Here is a 20,514-nt window from a genome sequence, read left to right on the forward strand (position 1 = left end):
TCATACAGCACTTATGTAACAGTCCTCCCTGTGCGGGGCAGCTGCAGGCTGTCGGTATTTCTCTCTGATTATTATAGTTTTCAGCTATTTCTTCTAAGCAACAGGTCTCCGACATGCTTCGGGTTCATATTTTTTTTATAGGTGTTTACGGTAAAAATTATAGTTGACACGCTGAGGGGTTTTTTTGTGAGCTAAACAGAGTTGTCACCCTTAGCTTGAGCCCTAAATATACTTGACTAGCCTGCTTTCATACCTCTCAATCGCCAGCCACTTCTGAGACTTGTTAAGTTTTACATAAACCTTTGTAAAAGAAAGAATTACCTTTGATTACAAGTCAGAAACAGCCGATGATGCTAAGATACACAACTGATGATGTGTCACTAACATCCACTGGTGATCACTAAGATCTGCTGGTGGTTGGCAACTTATCATCAAAGTAATGCGGAGAACCTTCAAACGTACAAGGGATATTTACAATCTTAAATTGATTGACCAATCAGAGCTTAGTAGGTGGACTTAAGAACAGGGTCATCCATTCCATACATTGTTAACTAGCTATATTGAATACAAATAGATCAGTAAAATGAGGACGAAGGGTGGATGAGATCGATGCAGCTGTCCAAGTATTTGTACAATGTCAGTGTATGGAAACTCATTTGTCATTGATCAATGGACGCTAATGGAGGCAGCTGCAGCGTAAATGTTCGTTAAAAATGACATCCGTGTGCCAGATAGATGCGAAATGACAGAAAAACACCGACATGACGTTTCAATCAACAAATTGACTGACGTGAGTACAGTGTCGAGGCTGAATGAATGCAATTAAACAAAATGGCAGTTCAGTCTGATAATCAGGCAACTGTTGGTGACTACATTCAACGTATTCGCTGTCTGCTAATTATCAATGTTCACTGTTGGGCTTTTCAAGTTACTTTAAAGAGCTGACTCCATTCGTACATTCAGTGGCATTGTCTCCCTGTTCTGTTGAAATATGAACAGTAGGATTCAAGGCTTTTATTATTAAAACTGCTCCTTTGTCCTAAACTCTTGTTGTATGAATAAAGCCAGTAAAAACTTCAGCTCTCCTCGATATGTCTGATTAAAAATACTGAAATGTGCAAGATATTGAAAAGGAAATTATCTAAAAGAATTTTAACCATGAAATTAAATGATTCAGAAGACGACAAAAAAAGCTTCACCTTGAATGGCACTGAGGTTTGAAATGAACTGGAAAATGTAAAGTCTACGATTATTTGAGGACTCTGAAAGGAGGACGTGACTTATCTTTTTACCAGCATCGCTATACAAGATTTAGTTGATCACCTCTGTTTCCATAGCAACGTTTTTTCCATCCTTTCCCCAATTTTTTTCTGTTTTCCTCTCCCCAGGCTTGTATGCCGGCATCAAGTTCTTCATCATAGACTTCCTTTTTAAGAGCTGTCCGAAGCTGCGGGACAAGTACGACACGCCTCACATCGTGTGGAACAGCCTCCCCACCGACCCCCAACTAAAAGAGAGGACCAACGCCACTGTGTCACGGCGGGTAAGAGGGCGAAAACTCAAACTCATCTTTATCACCTCCCTCACAGGGCTTTGTTTTTCTGATCTCTCTCTCTCTCTCTCTCTCTCTCTCTCTCTCTCTCTCTCTCTCTCTCTCTCTGACACACACACACACGGTCTGAATCCTGTCTAAGATAATATATGATCAAAATGCATGTGGGATTATTTCTGCTCCCCTTCAGCTTTAGTTTTCTGTGTCGCTAACCTAAAAACGAGAAGTGTCAACAGTTTCGTATCTTTAGAGGGTTTGCATTTGTGTCACAGAACTTTCAGCAACTACTATTCTGAGGCCAATTGGAGATTTAACAGCAGCTCTGTGAACACAATAGCCCCAAATCTCTGAATTTGGCTCATGTCTACATACGTCAATGAGGCAGTTAAGCCAAGAAGCTTATTGTAATAAAATGTTAAAAATGCACTAAATGTGCATATTTTCATTTGACACAAGATGGATGTGAAAATTATGTCATGCTTGAGTGGCAGAATATTATATGAGCTGATCTTTTAGCTGCTGTTTCAACCCACCACTGACCAGAAGGGATAGAAGTGGTCAGTAAAGTATGGAACCAATATGAGTCCTGCCAATAAGACACTAAATTGCACCCTCTTATTGGCTGTGGTCTTTATGTGTGGACACCACTCAGTGTCTGCATCTGTCAGTTTGCGTGTACGAGCATTTGTGAGTGTTTGCTGTGGCTTCAGTCACAGGTTTACTCTGTCGTTTCTCTCTCTCAGCTCTCTGGCATTGAGAAGGTAGGGACTCTGGTGTGTGTTCAGTGCCTGGGTGTGCTGCCAGCTCACCTCTAAGCGCGTGTGTGGACGTATGCTTGTGTGTGCGTGGGAGATGCCTGACACCTTGGTACTGGGCGTCAGTGATCGTAAACAGAATGGATCAAAATCTCAGAATAGCCTGTAATCTATAATTTAATAAAATATTTTAAATTTCAACTTCTCATAAAAATCCCAGTGGTCTATTTGTGTATATATATATATATATATATAAACGTTTCTATGATAACTGACATTTTTGATCCATTGACATAGATGCTCGGTGGGAAATAGCAGTGTGTTTACTGAGTAGTTTACATGCACGTAGAATAGCTCCTTGTCCGCTGTAATTTCATATTGGCTCATTTAGTCCCTACTGTTCTCCACTGTTTGTAGTTATGTAATTACCCTTTAATGCAATTGCATTTTGAGCTGAAATGTCAATTGATTACCTGCAACCTTTTTGTCATAATGTAAACACTTGTCTTAACAACATTGTTATTCTAACGTCAGCACATTAAGCAGGATATTTTTAGTAGAACTTTGTGTACATACACCTTCATATGTAAATTTAAAGCAACACTATGGAACTTTTTACTTTTAATTCCTACTCTTTACTCATAACATCTGTTCTTGCTCTATGTAACTTTGGGTGAGTGGGTGTCAGGGGTATCCCCTGTGAGAAGGGTCTAACTGATTAAACTTCCAGAATCAGACCCGGCAAGTTTCCGAGTAATGCTGAACTGTAGATCAGTTATAATAATACTAATATTCAGTGAGGAAACTTTTAAAATATTAGAGCAATTCTAAACAGAGTTTGGTGTTGACATACACTAACTCTCCTGGTTCAGGAAGCCGGGGATCATGGGTAACATTCAGCGTTCAGGTGTTTCTGTTCAGTGAGTGGGACTACACAGTCAACAGAATTAATGACCATGTGTGACTGCAGAGGGCGCTGTTGCTCAGTAAAAGTTGCTTAGTGTTGCTTTAATTTTCACGTATTTTACACGATTTCTTTACAGATAATGTTTGTATGATGAATGAATGATGGCCTCACTCTGTGCTTTGCATGTCACACCTGCTGCAAACAATGCACATGCAGAGAAGCACATGATGCGGCAGCACAGGCTGAGCTGTTTGAAGCGTGGCCACTTGTCCTAACAGAACTGGAAACATGCAGTCCCATTGAACTTAAAGCGATACTTGATTCTAAATATTTCTCCCTCTTCTTCCCTTTCCATCACATTGTCTTTCTTCTCCTCCTCCGTGGCCATTTTTCTCTCACTCCCCATCATCCTGTCCCCCCCCCCCTTCGTTCTCTGTCACCCCTCCCTCCTTTCCCGCCTTCCCTCTCTTTTGTGTGTCATTCTCTCTCTCCAGGTCCAGCCGATAGTCTCTCGCAGCAGCCTCGCCACGGTCCCATGTGGGGTGAGCAGAGAGGAGGAGACTGGTCGCTCCCACAGCACCAAGAAGGGAGCCTTTCATGAGATTTTCAGCGTGTCAGAGTTAGAGCGCCCTCTGGCCGGTAAGAGACCTTACTGCAGAATTTAAAAATCAACAACAACAAAAAAACCATGCATCTGTTTTCTTAAGCATGTCACATGAACGATTTGAGACTGAGAATGAACAAGAGAAAAATAGAAGTTCTCAAAATGGTTTGAAACTAGATTGTTTACTTTATAGGTTAGTACCAGGATTTTTCAACCACTTGTAGTACAAACAAAGTTCTGAATTTTCTCTATTCTGTGTGTTCTCAGTGTGTGAGAACGGCTGGAGGTGTTGCCTGATAAACCGCGACAGGAAGATGCCTACAGACTACATCAGGAACGGAGTGCTTTACGTCACAGAAAAGTAAGTGGGGCATTATCTCTCATGAGAGTCTCTTTTATCGTCTTATGTCTTGACTGCAGCAGAGAAAAAGATGTCACTTCAAAGGAGGGAGCAGAGACGAGGAATCACTTGAGCGAGGGCTGTGGTATTACGTTCTGAACAAAGAGATGCACCACATCCTCTCTCTCTCTCTCCCTCCCTGTGTGCATGTGTCAATCGTTCAGTTAATAGTGTATCAAGTAGGACGGGCCTCCTCCTGAGAATATGTCTGATCTTTAAATCTCTTCACCTCTTTGGATGTTGAACTGACAAGAAGTCCATTAAGGTTGTTCTCTGTTTGGCTGCCCTGCTTGTTTTTTTTTTTCTCAAAGCGCCCCTTTCAACTTGTCACTCACTCCATCCCTCTCTCCCTTACAGTTACCTGTGCTTTGAGAGCTCCAGCTCCAGATCCAGCGCCTCTAAAAAGAACAAAGTTATTAAGCTGGTGGACATCACAGACATACAAAAGGTAATCACTCTTAATTATATTTAATTACTAATTAAAAAAGCCAATTGAATGTTTCAGCTAAGTTAACTTTTGCAAATGCAGTTAAACATATAAGGATCACAAGTGTCATGGAAATGATAATAAAGAATTTGAATAATAAATAAGTACTTGTACTGAAACATGCATTAATTGGTTAATTATTATTAAATTTGTATAATTTCTTTATATAATTCCCCATTTTATTAGACAATAAAATATCAAATGATTACTTGCTTTGTAATGTTGATTGATTTTTATTGTACTTATTAATTAGCTAAATCCATAACAGTAGATTTCATTGCATCCTTTAACTGTTAATATTGATCATAGATCATTTGTGTATTTGATCAATTTCCAGCATGAAGTTATTTACCTGCTGAGTGATTTATTGTGAGAGTCTGTGCTGTTAAATACTCATCTTTGTGTTTTTTTAACTTAATCTCAGTACAAAGTGCTGTCGGTCCTGCCAGGAAGTGGAATGGGAATCTCCATAGCAACTCCCTCCACCCAGAAGGTACTGTACCGTTTTCTTTCCCATTTTATTGTGGATTCATTTGATTTATACATATATTAAATATACTGTGTGAGACTTTGCTTATTTGACTGACTTGAGATATTGCAGACAACACGTATATTATAATATATATTGTTTGTTAGTATAGAGTACAATATATGTATAAATAATTACTATTATTATTAGTAGTAGTAGTAGTAGTAGCAGCAGCATTACTATTAGTGCAACGTATTTCATTGTACATTGTACTGAACTTTGCTCATTCTATATTATATATCTTTCTAGGATGAGTCATATTGCTGTACTGTTTATAATGTTATATCACAACTTTCACCTTACTGTGTACAAGATCATACCCGATTCCCTGCTGCCATTGTGTAACAGCTTTGTACCACTCGTTCAAGTGGATGTACTGCACTACAGTTATTTTTGACTGTAGTGCAATTATATAGTCCTGTTTTTACGCTCTTAATTTTTACCTGTATATATTCTGTACTCGGGTTGCTGTAATAACCCGTTGGGCTCAATAAAGGATTATCTTATTTAACTTTTATGCAACTATCAAAACCATAGATTCTTCAAAACATTGAAATATAGTTGCTGAAATGTTTTTCACCATTTTTTTCATTCAATAATTGACCGGCCACAGATAACATCATCGAGCTGAGAGAAAGGTTGTAGTGTTGATAGATGGAATAAATATTTTCTACAATTAAATAGTAGATGAGAAGCCAGTGTGTAGATGAGATCTAACACAGCATGTTTACATGTGTTTGATCAGGTCTTCAGTTATCTAGGCTGGATAACTGCACATTAGCATCTCCTAGTGGAAACATGAGGTCAGTGTAGAAATCCTGCAGACTTCAGACATGTGACTACATGATCAGTTAATTCAGTTTACACGTATTCTTTTTTAAATTTTATTTTATGATGGCTGTCTTGATTTGCTCATGTAAGCTGTAGATATGTTTTAATGACTCAGCATCTCTCTATTTCCTCCAGCCGTTGGTGTTTGGTGCCATGATCCACAGAGACGAGGCTTTCGAGGCCATCTTCACACAGTACATGAAGATCATGACCACCACCAAACCACCAGCCAGTGCAGAGCTCTAGACAGACTCCATCCCTGCAGCGCGTCTCTGCACTGGGGCTTCAGTCTGAGGCAGAGAGCCTCCTGAGTTTGTACTGGGATGGCAGATACTTTCCAACACCACACTCCTCTGCGAAAGCCTGCTCCTTTTGTGACGGGCACCAGCTTCCTCATTGGTGGCCATCAGCCGGCTTTGATAGGCGGCTTCTCTGTCCAGGCCACGTCTGAGGGGATATGGGGGTGTCGTCTGGATTTGGACATACTTTGTGGGTGTGTGGGACAATGGAACAAATTTTCCAGGGAGAGGGGCTAAAGTGTGGTTTTTATCAATCAGCAGATGGCTGGTGAGGGGGCTGGTTCTCCTCTCCCAACTGACTGACCGACTGGTGTCTGACTTACCTGTGTGTGTGCACGTGTGTGTGTGTATTTTGGGGGTGGGTTAATGTCACTGTGGTTCGCTATAGTAGGAAGATTTCAAAAAGTGCTCCACCTGGCTATAAAAATCATAAAACTAGAAATAGTAGAGTCCACACCTCTGCCAAGGCCCTGCAGTCCCCTTTAAATTCAATCAAGCAGCTCCAAATTACACACACTCATAGATGTCAGTCCCCTTAATATGCCTGATATTTTTCACCCAGATCAATGAATTATTTTATGGTTATTAAATGCAAAATTGATTGGGTCCTTCCACCAAGTTTTGTGGAAATGCATCATGTAGTTTTTACATAATCGTGCTGACATACGAAAACATAACTTGGCAGATGTGACAAATAATAGAAACTTAAACTGCCAGATTTTATATATCTGTAAGTTTAGCCTGATAAATCAGTGTAAAAACGGCTTATAGTCAAGTGATGAAATATTTTGACGTTAAACTGGATGATTGGTGCCTCTTGGAATGGCTCAACAAAACTGAAAGAGTGCACAAGTGTGAGTGGACAGTGATTTTGTCTGTGTGTGTGTTTAAATGTATATTAGCTGTGAGAGTGTCAGATCACCGTTTGACTGACACAGAGCCTTTCTGTTAGTTTACACTGCTGCTGTCTAACTCCTGGATTCCCCCTCTGCTTTTTAGACACGTGTCGGCAGCTTCAGAACGCGTTAGTCACCCAACGAACAGAAAACACGCGCTGCATTCAGTATCCGCTTCTGTGTTTTGTAAGTGTGCATATGTGAAACGTACAGTGAGGGGTTTTTTTCTCAACAAATGCCTTTATTTTAGAAAATTTTTTTTTGTTTTCTTCGTAACAAACAGCCTTTGGGATGAGCAGCTGTTGGTCCTGGAGATGAGAGCACAACACTGACTGCCATTTAGAGGCACAGTGGAGAACACAGCCTCCCATGTCTAAGCTTCTGTTTTCAAGGCACAATCTGTACACGTATTCCAAGATTTTCTTTTTCCCCCCTCAATAGTATTCTACCTGCACTTTATTAGACCGTCACCTTGAATTTCTGACACCTGTTGCATTGAATATACTTCAAATCCAATGTCAGTGTTTGCAGATAGTTTCAAAGCTGCCATATAGTTGTTTTTGTACGGGAGTCGGCGCAGGTCGGGGCAGCTCAAAGCGCCGTCTGAGCACTCTGTATTAACGCAGGATTGATGTCGACCACAGCGAGGATGTTTCTCTGAGTCAGACGACCTTCAAACCCCGAGCCGTAAAAGAAGAAGGTACTTTACCTTGAGAACAAAATACTGGCAGATTACTGTCACGTCACGGCCCCTTCACACATTAAAGTGTTGAGGTATCTCAGCCCCTCAAATATAAACCCAAGCCTCATCCGAAACAAGTGCAGAAATATCTGTTAAAGTCAACTTCTTCTTATTGGCTGTTCCCACTTAAAGTAAATGCCAGCTGGTGAGGCTGCTCGAGGTTAGATGAGCTGTTTTCAAAAAATCCCAAACCAGGATTATGAGCTACAAAGACATGCCTAATTGTTTCTTTCATTCGTTCTCGTTTCTGCTTATGTGTAACGCCACAGTGAGTCGAGACTGTCATCTGGGTGCTCTTCCACTTTGTTCCAGATCCTCTAAACCTATCGGCTTTGTATGAAGTATACGGATAAATGTCTAGACTGAATATTTCACCGTCACTTTATTTTAAGACACCGTTCGCGAGCATAAAGCCGGTCTTTGCGATTGCGGAACGGTGCGATATGTAGAAGTATAATGCCAAACTACATCGGACACTTGACTGTGTTTTGTGAGACGAGTTGTAACACTGGAGGTCTTGATTAATCTTCAGATTTTATGATGAGAGACGGTGGGGTGGCTGCTCCGCCCTCCCATCACTTATTCACTAAAAGCCCAGCAGCACAGGCTTTAGTTTCCTTGTAAATCTTACAAAACACGGTTCAAAGGGAGACCTTGACTTTTATTTTCATTCACTGAACACGTCCTTCTAGTTTAACAATCCTTAATCACGTCTGTGTCACCCTTTCTCAAGAACACCAGATTATTTTCAGCTCTCTGCCCTTTAGTACTGCCCTTGGTCCAAAATGTCAAGGTTTCTCTTGAAGTCTGTTCAAATCCTCATGTCATCGTTATTAATTATAGTCAACGGGACTGGATATGAAGTTGCCAGAGCTGCAACGGACCAGTTCAAACCACTTTATTCGAGTTTCTCATGGGTATTTAGCCTGTTATTTAATAGGCTGCCTTTCCACACATGGATGTGTATTTTTTTGTTTAGGAATAAAATTGAATCCATGAACGGTGGAAAACCCGAGCAGATGAAATCAGTGAATGCTGTCTCACTGTGTGATTGGACGGCTCGTCGTAGTCTTAAAGCTTTTTACCTGAAGCCTTTTGTGATCTGTTAACTCTGAAAACCAGCTCTCCGGGCTTCGCTGACCCCGACGAGGCTGCGCTCGGGTAAAGCACAGAATGTATCACGTCTTTTTTTTTCTTTTTCTTTTTCTTTTGCCAAATCTTAAAATTTCTGTCTGCCATATTCTGCCTACGCTCATGTTTACAGATGCTTGTAAATATTATTTTGTTTGTTTTTAAGAAGCCAGTTTGAATTCCCTTGACTCTGGAGTTATGAAGACTGGACGGCTACACTGTTGTTGAACTAATGTCTCATTGGCTCCGCACCACTTGACTATCTCTGCTCAACCGACAGGAAACTCGAACCATAGCGACAGGAGCAGTATTTAAAAGCGCATACAGCATGTAAACTGTCATATCCAACATCACGGTACTTGGTTACGTTGCAGTGTAACACCAGATTCACAGGGTTCACACAGAGCAGAGATGGTCATGATGGACTGAAACGGCAACATTAGTGTTTTTGACGTTAAGTTTGTTCATTGTGACTTGATGCACCTTTTTGAAGATTATAGAGAAAGACGAATAGAGCGACAGCTTGATACCTATTGTTTTTAAAAGGAACTAGAATGTGTGCACTCTACTGTATTGTGCACTAGAAGTGTCCTGCAGTGGCTTAAAGAAACCGTTTTAGTAATTTTGGAAAATTGGATCACTTTGCTTTCTTGCCAGGAATTTGATGATGTTGCTACTGTCACGTCTGCACAAATAAATATGAAGCTAATGACACGGGATGAACTCTGGAGTCGCCACTTTGAAATCGTTTCCCTACAATGGGCAAGTGTGTGGTTTTACATTCTGGCAAAATCAACTAGTGTGTGCGTTCCCGAAGATTTGTAATTACAAATTGGTTTAACCTGTCATTATGTCTGTGGTTGAAAATCCTCTCGTGTGCAGCAGCTCTCCATGTGTGCCTGTCATAGGAGGTGTGCATGAGTTCCAACAACAAAGTTTGTTAGGGGTTCATAAAACACTGTTTCCATTTGTTGACTTCTCCTCCATTGTAGATTTTATTACCTTTGGGCAGAGCTAGACTTATTGTGTCTGACTGTTTTCAGACACTGTGTTGAGCTAAGCTGACCAACTGCTGTTACTAGCTTCATAAATAACCCTGCAAGAAATGCTCCTTCTCCAAAATGTTGCAATATTCCTTTAATGCCATGAATGGCCAGATACATAACGACTGCCACACTGTGTGTATCGCTACTGGTGAACGATGGAGAAAGGTTTGAGGATGTTACTGCCGTCATATTCAAGGAGGGACTGGGTCAAAAACAGTGGTGTTGTCTTTTCAAGGTCCCCTCCATTGAAGCTGGTGTCCTCGCTGTTGTATTAAATATGTAGTTCCTCTAACTGTGTGTAAATGTTAGGTAAGGGTTTTCCAAAAAGCATTTCAACATACAAACACTGAGTGGACAAAGTGCTCACGTCTCATTCTAAAATGAACAAATTAACTGTGTGCACCTGACATTATGAGGTGAATGTAAAAGCTCGAAATGAATCCAAACTCAAGGATTCAGTCCTTTTTTTTTTTTTCTGGACGGACACAGAGCTCATGATATTTGGTACAGGCAGTGAATTTCCAATTAAAGCCCAAGTGTTACTGGGAATCATTACGATGAGTAAATCATTTCTCATTTGTGACGGTCACTGTAAGGCCTTTTTTCTTTTTTTCTTTTCGTCAAAGAGGAATTTGTATACAGATTATTGAAATGTACAGTGAAGAAAAGGAAAACCACTGAGTTTTTAAAAGACATGTCTATTGTAAAGGATAATGTGATGTACATTTTTTAATTTAAGTAAATGAATTTAAGCTATTTTCTCTTTGTCTGTTCCACTTAATTTCTTTCCCTTTTTGGCTCGACACTGCAGTACCAGTGCTCACCCATGTGAGGTCACTGTGACACCTCGTGTGAAAGCGAACAGCCCGGCAGAGATTTCTCATTCAGCCCCCCCCCTCCCTCTCTCCACTGGAAGGTCAGAGGTCACGGTTGGCTGTGTAACCTTCACACTCAGGGATATTTCAGCCCTTTATCCTCGTCGCAGGAATAAGAAAGTGGGCAGTTTGACACGTTCTGCATTCCCACCAAATCTCACTCCATTTCTGTGGAGATTGCGCGGCCAAGGGATCGATGTGGAGGAAGACGTGGTTACACTCTGTGTTGCTCCTGTGACCTTCACGAGTTCAGGCAGCAATACTCTAAGGCAGTTGAATTAAGTAAATGTCCTAGCAATAAAAACATAAATCCTTTCTAAAATCAGCGACAGCCATGTACACTCTGTAGCTACAACCTGCAACCACTGTTCAATGTTTCTTTTATTTATTTTTCTTGTTTATTTTTTTCCAAGGGACCGGGGGTAAATTATATTTATCACACCTCTTGAATGACGGCTGCAAGATACTTGATGATGTTTGAGATCTTCTACATTCGGTGCAATTTGGCTTAAATGACACCGTTTCTGTTTTGTTTTGGGCGAGCGGGTGACGAGTTGTCTTTGTGCCACAGTAGAGATGAAGTCCATGGACTGGATTCGGGCGGTGGAAATATCCATCTGTCTGATTGAAAGGTAACTTGTGACAAATACCAGTTATTTCTGTGCAGGTGAAGGATGACTGCAAATGGAAAACAAGGAAGCCAGGGGATGCAGTATGTCCACAGAAATGTTTTTAAAAGACGGATTTGAAATAAAGAAATATAATAACTTGGTCAAAATACAGATTTTGAGATGATCCGCTCCTGATGTAAATATAAAGTATTTAAATATAAATGGCCCATTCTAGGGTAAAGAAAACAATAAGTACAATTTAGATGGAACGAGTGAAAACATCACTAGGATTATTTTATATTTAATTTCTGCCAATAGATCCCTTTCTTTGGTGTAAATCTTACACCAAAGATGAATGAAAGTCTTCCTCTAACAGTAACACGTTTATTAGCATTAGATGTTTATTAAGAGTATAATAACACTTATAATGAACTGTTTCTGTAATATATGTGCTGTGATGCAAACTGTTGATTCAAGCACCTTACTGTACTTAATCTTTCTTAAATTCAAAGTACTCTTTACACCAATGCATTTAGTTTCATTTATTCAAAGTTAGTGCTTTTAATATTTACACAATAAGATAAAACAATACTACTACTAATAATACAAATAATTATACACGATAATCTCTACACAGTGCACTAGTATAGAATCATATGGAGGTTTTACTTCACCCCTCTTCCCAGCTGATGTGTCCTATATTATATATACACACACAACATGCCTACTCCTATACGATCATTCTCAGCAACACCATCATTACTATTGTCATTGCATTTCTTTTGTATAAATACTGTAAACATTGATAAACCTCTCCAATCATGTGAGGCGCCGTCTTTTCTCAACAGTGTTGTAAATGTCACAAAGCACACGTGCTGTCATCCACATCCTGTGATCCAGGAAACAAGTCAACTGAACATTAAGACTCAAAGTGTTTTCAGTTCACTGCTTCCCGACTGATCAGGAGGTTTCATCGTCAACAATCTATTTACATCAACAACTTTCTCCCAGGGAGGAGTCGAGTGAGTCTCTTTAGAGGAGCATCTTCCTCAGGACTCCGTGGATCACTGACAGAAAGATGTGGTTTCCTTCCTGGGTGAAGTGCACTCCGTCAGGGAGATAGAGCTTTTTCTTGAAAAACCTGAGGAGTGGATGTTGAACCACTTCCCCTCCAAAGTGGTGAACAGCCCTGGTCATCAGTTGGTTGACTGTCCTCCTGTCCCCGTTGATGACCCTTGGTTCACCGTAGCGCCACGCTTGCCGCTCATTGATGCAGGAGAATAGAATCCTCATGGAGGGGAAGTCTTTGTGGAGCTGCATCAAGCCTCTCGTGATTTCAGCGCCAAGTTTCTTGGCTGGCACGAGTCCCAGATCGTTGCCACCGGCGTGAACGACCAGAATGTCTGGGGGACTCTGCGTCGACAGCTCGCTGTAAAAGCGAGGAAGGACTCCACTCCACCGCAGGCCTCCTTTGCCAAACCACTCCACTTTGGCATCGAGTCCAAAGTTCTGGCCGAAACAGTCAAAGGAAGCTTTCTCCCCACGGTGGATGTAGCTGGATCCAATGATCCAGATCTTTTTGTGTGAGACTTTTCTCTCTGTCACCTTCTCCTTAGTGACAGGTGACATCTGTCATTTGAAAAGAATAAAAGAAAATGTTGTTAGATATCAGTTTTTTTTTTCTGTAACAAGGAAATAAATTGCTGACTTATAATAATGAATGAATAGTAAAGTAAAGTAGATGATATTAAGCTACCTTTGAATAGGAGAGGTTCCAGCTCCTCCTCTTCACCCTGAGCTCAGGTGCAGGATCCACTGCTGAGGTGCCAGGAGCCTCAGTGTCCTCAGCACTGTCACGGTGGATGTAGCTGGATCCGGTGATCCAGGTCTTTTTGTGAGAGACTTTTTCTGCCTCTGTGACCTCGTCTTCAGTGACTGGCACCGTCTGGGATTTGAAAAGAAAAGAAAGTGTTAAATAATAAATGAATAAATAAAAGATAAATGTTAACAAATGCTGTTTTAATAAAAAAACACAATGCTGTAGTTAATATACAACAGAAACCTGTTGACGGTGAACTCTGCTGTAAATTATTTATAAATCACATCATTTCTTGGACTTAAAGGGATAGTTCACCGTTTCGAGTTGAATATGAAACACGAGGAGAAAACAAGTAAATAAAAAGTTACCTTCGAATAGCAGAGGTTCCATCTCCTCCTCTGGACCCTGAGCTCAGGTGCAGGATCCACTGCTGAGGTGCGAGGAGCCTCATTGGTCTTCACCGCTTCCCCAGTGTTGATCCTCCTCCTCTTGGGGGCGGGGGACATCTCTTGGGGACATTTCATGTCCTCAGTCATCTCGCTGAAGGACCTTGTATTGCCTCTGCAGCTCAGCCTCTGGACGGGCTGACGGCGAGGCCTTCTCTCTCCGTAGAATCGGATCCTCTTCCTCTCTCTGGAGGCGCTTCCTGGTTTCCTCTGGCGGAATCCCAACTGCAAGACTTCACAGAAATATCTCTTTCTGGACTCGCGGTGGACTGTCCACTTGTCCACGGGCACAGAACCGAAGGCCCGCAGACCGGACATCTCTCCAAACTGTCTGAAAGCACGTGTCACTCGAACCTGCAGCAGAACGGACATCAACTTAAATGCCTGTGGTTGTCATGGAGACCAACGGTGCATTTTTTCACACGTGACTTCAAAGCCACTTTATCAGACTCGAGCTTAAAATGGCCTCCAGATCCATATGTACTAATGTCACCTGTGTATTTCCTCCGTAAACAGGAGTTAGTTTACATGGAGGAAATATGTTACCACGCTGTTGCGTTTATAACTGACGTTAGCTGAATGCTAATGCGGGCTAACGTTAGCAAACAGACTCGTATAGCCTGATAACAGGGGACACGTGTTTTCTCCGTTTACACACTGAAACAGCTGAGAGCTGAACTGAGGCGAGGGAGAGGGACAGATCCTGGATCTGCAGCAGTGAGGAGGGACTGGACCACTGGGAGCAATGGGACCAGACTGAAGCTACACAGGTTTGTGTTTTTATTAAAGTGTGTTGTAAAGTTAAAGCCCTGTGTTTACATCTCGCTGAGTAATGTAACTGTAACATCGGCTGTGCAGTGCACGTCAGTCACTGACTGTAAAACCTCAGAATCACCACTGGACTATATTTATATGAACACTGTATGTTACAGGAATATTTTGTTATTGTTTTACACATGTGGGATAAAAACATTACAGCCTGCAAGCCCTGATCACTGACATCATCATATAACCAACATAACATAGAGCTAATAATAAATCCTTCCCTGAGTTTCTCCTCTGTTTGTTTTCAGACACTTACTGAAGAGATGAGTGTGGAGCAGCACAGGGGCTGACCGCTGCACACATGGTGACCCACCTTCTGCTGGAGGGCCATGGTGTTCTTATGAGCTGTAGGGACACAGCTTTCAGACGGCCAGAGGAAATGCTGTGGTCAGGATCTACCACCGCACTTCTCCCAGTACTCCCTGAAGTGTTTCACATATTCACAGGCAGTACCAGGAGGATGTTACGGTGTTAGATCGTATTAGAAGAGAGCGGGGGGGTGACAACACTGTTACCGCAGCATATCAGCATTTTATTTATTGGCAACATGGCTCTTTAGTCCAGGGAACCCGTGTTGTCGTCCCCAGCTGCTGTATTTGTTCCTCTGGAAGCTTCATACAGTACCACAAGTATATAGGTATATAAGTATATAGGTCACACACCTGCATATAGGTGCATACGGATATAATTAGGGTTATTATTATTACTTCTGTTGTATCTTTTTAATGTAATTGTTTTTCTATTACTATTTTCACACATTTGCTTTGCAATAGTTTGTTCAGTTGAGTTTACACTGAAATGAAAAGTGCAGTAATAAATAAAGGGACATTAAACAGATTTGCTGTATTTATTTTGTATATATATTATATATACATAAACAGATTTTGTACACAGGTTGGTGTGCCTGAGAGGCACCATGATTCAGCTTTGCTTTTCAAGGACGAATAGTGATCTCCCATCTGGATCATTCCACATCACCAGCTGCATGGATTAGTGGTTCTGTTGAAAACAGTTACAAAACTTATTAATATAATATTAGTTTTATAATATCAGTTTTGCAAAAGCAATGCTAATATGAGTATGACTTACAGTGTTTGTATTCCACAAGAATGACAAAAAACTAATGAAAAGTGCATCTTTTATGCATATTTATAAAAATGCATATTATAATATTTAAAAAGACAGTTTTAAAAGTATTATTTTGTATTGTCTTCTGTTCCAGTAGAAGTCCATTGCTAAACAAAGCCGGATCTGAAAGAAACGTTTTTCTTTCATCGGAGTTGATGTATCAGGGTCAAACACTTGACTCTACATGTTTGACACAGAAATTTGCTACAGTGCCAATGTCCTCTCATTCCAAACCTGTGAAGAAATCAATAGAGAAATCAAGATTTGATTTTTCTTCAAAAGTACAAGATACGCATCTCATCTGTAGCAGATTTCCTGCAGAGAACCTGTCAGAGCTCAAAGCCAACACAGATTATTCTTTTCCTCTTACATTGACTTTTGAGAAGACGCCTCGTCCTCTGATCTGTGTTGACGTGCGAGTGTGAAGAATTCCTCCTCTAACGCACAGAAACTTTTTCTCTTTGTTCATAAACGCTCGACTTCAAACCCCAGCGAGAGAAAAGGGTGTCAGGAACTGTGGTTCAGTTAAAGGTGGTTTTGAAGCGACACTCTGTAAATGACACCTCAGAGTCATTGGGAGGTTTCTGTCTTCCCCGCTGCTTGGCTTGATGGATTCGGCATATTTTTAGTCTGCCCAAAAGAGACATAGCCAGACGTGGCACCTTTTGCCATTTGTACACCGTACAAAATGGTGACACGGTTTGACAGCTCCGCTCTGTCTCCTTGTCCACTTCGGTGTGCGTGTGTGTGTGTGTGTGTGTACATGTTGTACATATCAAACACACTCACTAAACTAAGTTCATAAAATGTATGAACTGCTCCACTGCATGGACCATTGTTAGCTGCTCATTTGTTGACATGGACACTTTATTTTCAAACTAGAACAGCTAAAACACTCAATTTTAAACATTTCAATATTCTACAATATAATGAGATATATAAGAATATAATGAAATCGTAAACACAAATCAATTTCAGAACCCTTTAATTTTCTGGTGGTTTGTGTGCTGGCAAAAAAATCGTTAAATCTACGAGTAAAGTTAAGCCTGAGTTCAGCATTTATATTAACAACTAATTAACTGGATTTAATATGAAATGAAATGTATCATCTAACTTTTCAATTCCTCTTACGTTAGACTTTTGTTATATTGCTAATGATGAACATTGTATATTGATAATTATTGATTGTTTTATTGCATAGCCCTACACTAGCAGTACTTATTTAGGGAGACATTCTGTAGTCCACTGCAGATAATGCAACAGAAGCTTTGCACCTTTAGAACCATAATGTTGTTTATCTACACAAGTTTCACTTCACTGCCTAATTGGACCTCTTCCCCAGACCGAGGGGGTGGACACACTGTGTTATGCTGTCAGATTTGCACATGCACTTTCTGGTGCAGGGCGATCCTAAGCTTTTAAGCTTCTCAACACATGTTTGTAACTTCATTTGATTTAACAATTTAACTGCATCTGTCAATATTATTAACAAAGCAGGAGGTGTAACCAGAGTTTACTGACCTTGTCCTTACATACACATGTTCAAGGGCGTGTGTGTGTGTGTGTGTGTGTGTCCAGCCGTGAGCTGTGGTGGGTTGAGGTGACCTCTCTCTCTGCATGTGTGTGTCTGCCAGGCCATCAGTCAGGAGTTAAATGTTGAAATGACGCTTCCCTAAAGTACAGCAGCCCAGTCTGGTCCCAGCTCTCCTCTAGCACCCAGCGTAATCTCTCTCTCACACACACACACACAGTCTGACCTCTTAATATAATACATCTACTTGTCTTACTGAAGCACTCGCCATGAGTGAGTGTTAATGACTATCATAATTATCATAACATAAACACAAATGCTTGGGATGTGTCCAGGATAAACGTCATTTCTTGAACTGGGATTAGCTCCTGCTTCCCTAGCAACCCTTAAAGGGTTAGGGTTAGCTTTCTTCTAATATGTTATGGTTTCATTGTGTAAAATGTAAAGGGAGCTCCTTTAAAGAGAAGAGGATGGAGATGAGAGAGGAGGAGCAGCTACACTGAATACATCAGGAGATCTAAGTAAGATAGAAAGAAATGAACTCAAGGACACATTAGTTCTTTTTACATTTGGACAAGATATTTTTCCCCCCAGGCAGGTTTTAACGTCGCAGCATTTCACTTTTTACAGGCTGATTTTATTCGTTCTCTTTTAGTTAGAACATTTTTCATCCATCCGTCCATCCACTTTCTATATCACACTGGTCACACATGCTAATACAAAGAGAATATCGCAGCTCAAGTTCACCTAAAGCCACATTGTGATTTGCCCCGCCACCGTAAGCCCCCCCCCCCCCCCCGCTCGCGCTGATTGGAAGTGAACAGGAGGCGAAAGTTGGCCACTGATACATTTGAGTATGTGTGACCATGTATTAACCTTTAGGGTCAAAGAGAGGTTTCAAAGTGGACAGGTCGCCATCATAAATCGGGGCCAGCATACAGAGACCTTTCACACTCATATTTCACACTCATATTTCACACGTAGGATTTAGAGTCTCCAATTAACTGGACGCCGTCTTGGATTGTAGGAGAGAAAACCCACATAGACACAGGAAGAACATGCAAACTTCACACAGAAAAGAACCAGACGTTACAGGAATCGAACTGGGAACCTTCTTCCTGTGATGCTAAGATCATTTTTGCATATTTTAATTATATCCCCTCCATTTTCTGCCTTTTTTTTCTTGTTTGTGAGAGCTGAGTTCTCCAGGGTAGGATCACCTTATTGACCTGATGACGCTCTCTAGGCCAAATCACCACAGAGATATATTTTCTTTGGTTATTAGACCCCCTCCCCTTCCTAATAAATTTTGGACTCTCCCTAATCACGGAAACACCAACGCTCATCTGTGAAGATTAACACAAGTGCAGAATATATGAGATAAAACATCCTGAAACTGTGAAATACATACGTAACATGTGACATGTCATAAAATATTAAAATATATAGTATAATTAGGTGGAGCCATAATAAATGAGAGGCACTTGAGCGGCTTAATGTCGCGCCATATCTCCGTGATATATTGAACATAAGTAGTTATGTTAATGAGGCCATTAATTAAGCTAATTCAAGTTCATTAGCAAATAATTCTGTGTCAGCGTCCTTGTCTCCACATAATGGCGATTATTAATGGCAGCGCTGCATCTTAACTTATTAAGGACTTATAAGAGTTTGAAGATATTTTTTCCCCTCTCCCCTCATTAAAATCTAAATCTATCCACTGAGGTGTTTCAGGCTTTAATCAGCTCATCGACTCTGCTGAACACACACAGCTCACCGATGAGGTTTCAGAATATTTCAGTGTTGCAGTAGAGTTTGTACGAGGCAGAAAGGACAAATGTTTATTATATATACCTCTAAACTGTCATTTTAAATCAAACCTGATTTCATGTGTAAAGCCCATATTCACAAATCACAGTTGGCCTCATTGGGCTTAACATCCTCTGTTCTTAACCCTCGACTGAAACCTCAGAGAGAGTCACAAGTGAGGGATCCCTCTCCCAGGACCGACAGAGGTGCAATAGATGTCGCGTGTTACAGAGCACGTCAATGACATAACAATATTTACAACATTCACGAGAAAAGAAAGTGGCTGTGTCTCAATTCAGTGGCTGCATTCGAATACTTATTGTGTCACAGCAGCTAGACGTTCCCATTTTGAAGGCCTCAACCGGTGGCACAACTTATCCCAGGATGCATTGCGCTTCAGTGTCGAACCGTTATAAAGGTAATGGTAATGGGGGAGTTTGGAAATCAAAGGTTAATCAATGTTAAAAGTATTTATACAATATGAAAATGTTTGACAACGATGAAAGGAGCAGCAATGACAAGTGTAATGGTCAGTAATAGTAGTATATGTGATTAGTCATATTCGAAACAGTCTAGTTGTAATTCTAATCCCCATCTCCTGGGAGAAGTCAAGTCAGTGACATGTATTAATGAGACATGAATGTGATGAAGAGGAGGAGGAGGAGGATTAGAGAGAAGCCCCATGTGTCTCTGGAGGAGACGGTGATATTCCCCAAACTGTGTGCGCCTCCGGACCCACACACAACAGCCCTGACTGCTCTTCTTCTCCACTACAGGTCCAATGCAGCAGTTACAGTCACTTCAGCCAGTCGTCCTCCTCCTCCTCCTCCTCTTTTCTGGAGGAGAATGGGCGTATATTCTGGGATTGCCTTTTCTCGCGTTGCTCGCAAATGATCCTGCAGTGAAACTCTGCTTTAGGAGATTTTAGGCACGACAAGTGAGCCTGAAGTTCAGGTTGTGTACCAGTCACAGTCTCTTTTATTTGTTCATTTTAATAACCTGCCTGCAGCGCTCAGATGCTAAAAGTCACTCTGGGGTTGGCTCACTTATTCGCATTCATGCTCCGCAACGTACAGGGGTGCCAGCTCGGTTCACAGGAACATTTGACACGTCGGTGCCAATTAGGTCCGAAACCTTCCCTCACGACTCTCTCTCTCTCTCTCTCTCTCTCTCACACACACACACACACACACACACACACACACACACACACACACACACACACACACACACACACACACACACAGGAACACTCACGACCTTCCCAAAGGCCTCCAGCTGTTTGCTGTAA

General features: G+C 41.1%; 1 protein-coding gene across 6 annotated transcripts in view; it reads left to right on the forward strand.

Moving 5' to 3' along the window:
• Positions 1–10,936, forward strand: part of gramd4a (GRAM domain containing 4a) — a 45,291-nt gene extending 34,355 nt beyond the window's left edge. For 4 of the 6 annotated variants that reach the window (XM_034578237.1, XM_034578236.1, XM_034578240.1 and 1 more), the window contains 7 exons: positions 1,389–1,543; positions 2,296–2,313; positions 3,709–3,853; positions 4,086–4,179; positions 4,576–4,666; positions 5,130–5,198; positions 6,201–10,936. In XM_034578237.1, the coding sequence (XP_034434128.1) occupies positions 1,389–1,543; positions 2,296–2,313; positions 3,709–3,853; positions 4,086–4,179; positions 4,576–4,666; positions 5,130–5,198; positions 6,201–6,311 (683 nt within the window). In that variant the 3' untranslated portion in view covers positions 6,312–10,936. The remainder of the gene's footprint in view (positions 1–1,388; positions 1,544–2,295; positions 2,314–3,708; positions 3,854–4,085; positions 4,180–4,575; positions 4,667–5,129; positions 5,199–6,200) is intronic. The other 2 variants (XM_034578239.1, XM_034578238.1) reach the window with 1 other exon arrangement.
• Positions 10,937–20,514: the final 9,578 nt, after the last annotated feature.

Source organism: Hippoglossus hippoglossus, chromosome 23 (genome assembly GCF_009819705.1).
Source record: "Hippoglossus hippoglossus isolate fHipHip1 chromosome 23, fHipHip1.pri, whole genome shotgun sequence".
NCBI lineage: Eukaryota > Metazoa > Chordata > Actinopteri > Pleuronectiformes > Pleuronectidae > Hippoglossus > Hippoglossus hippoglossus.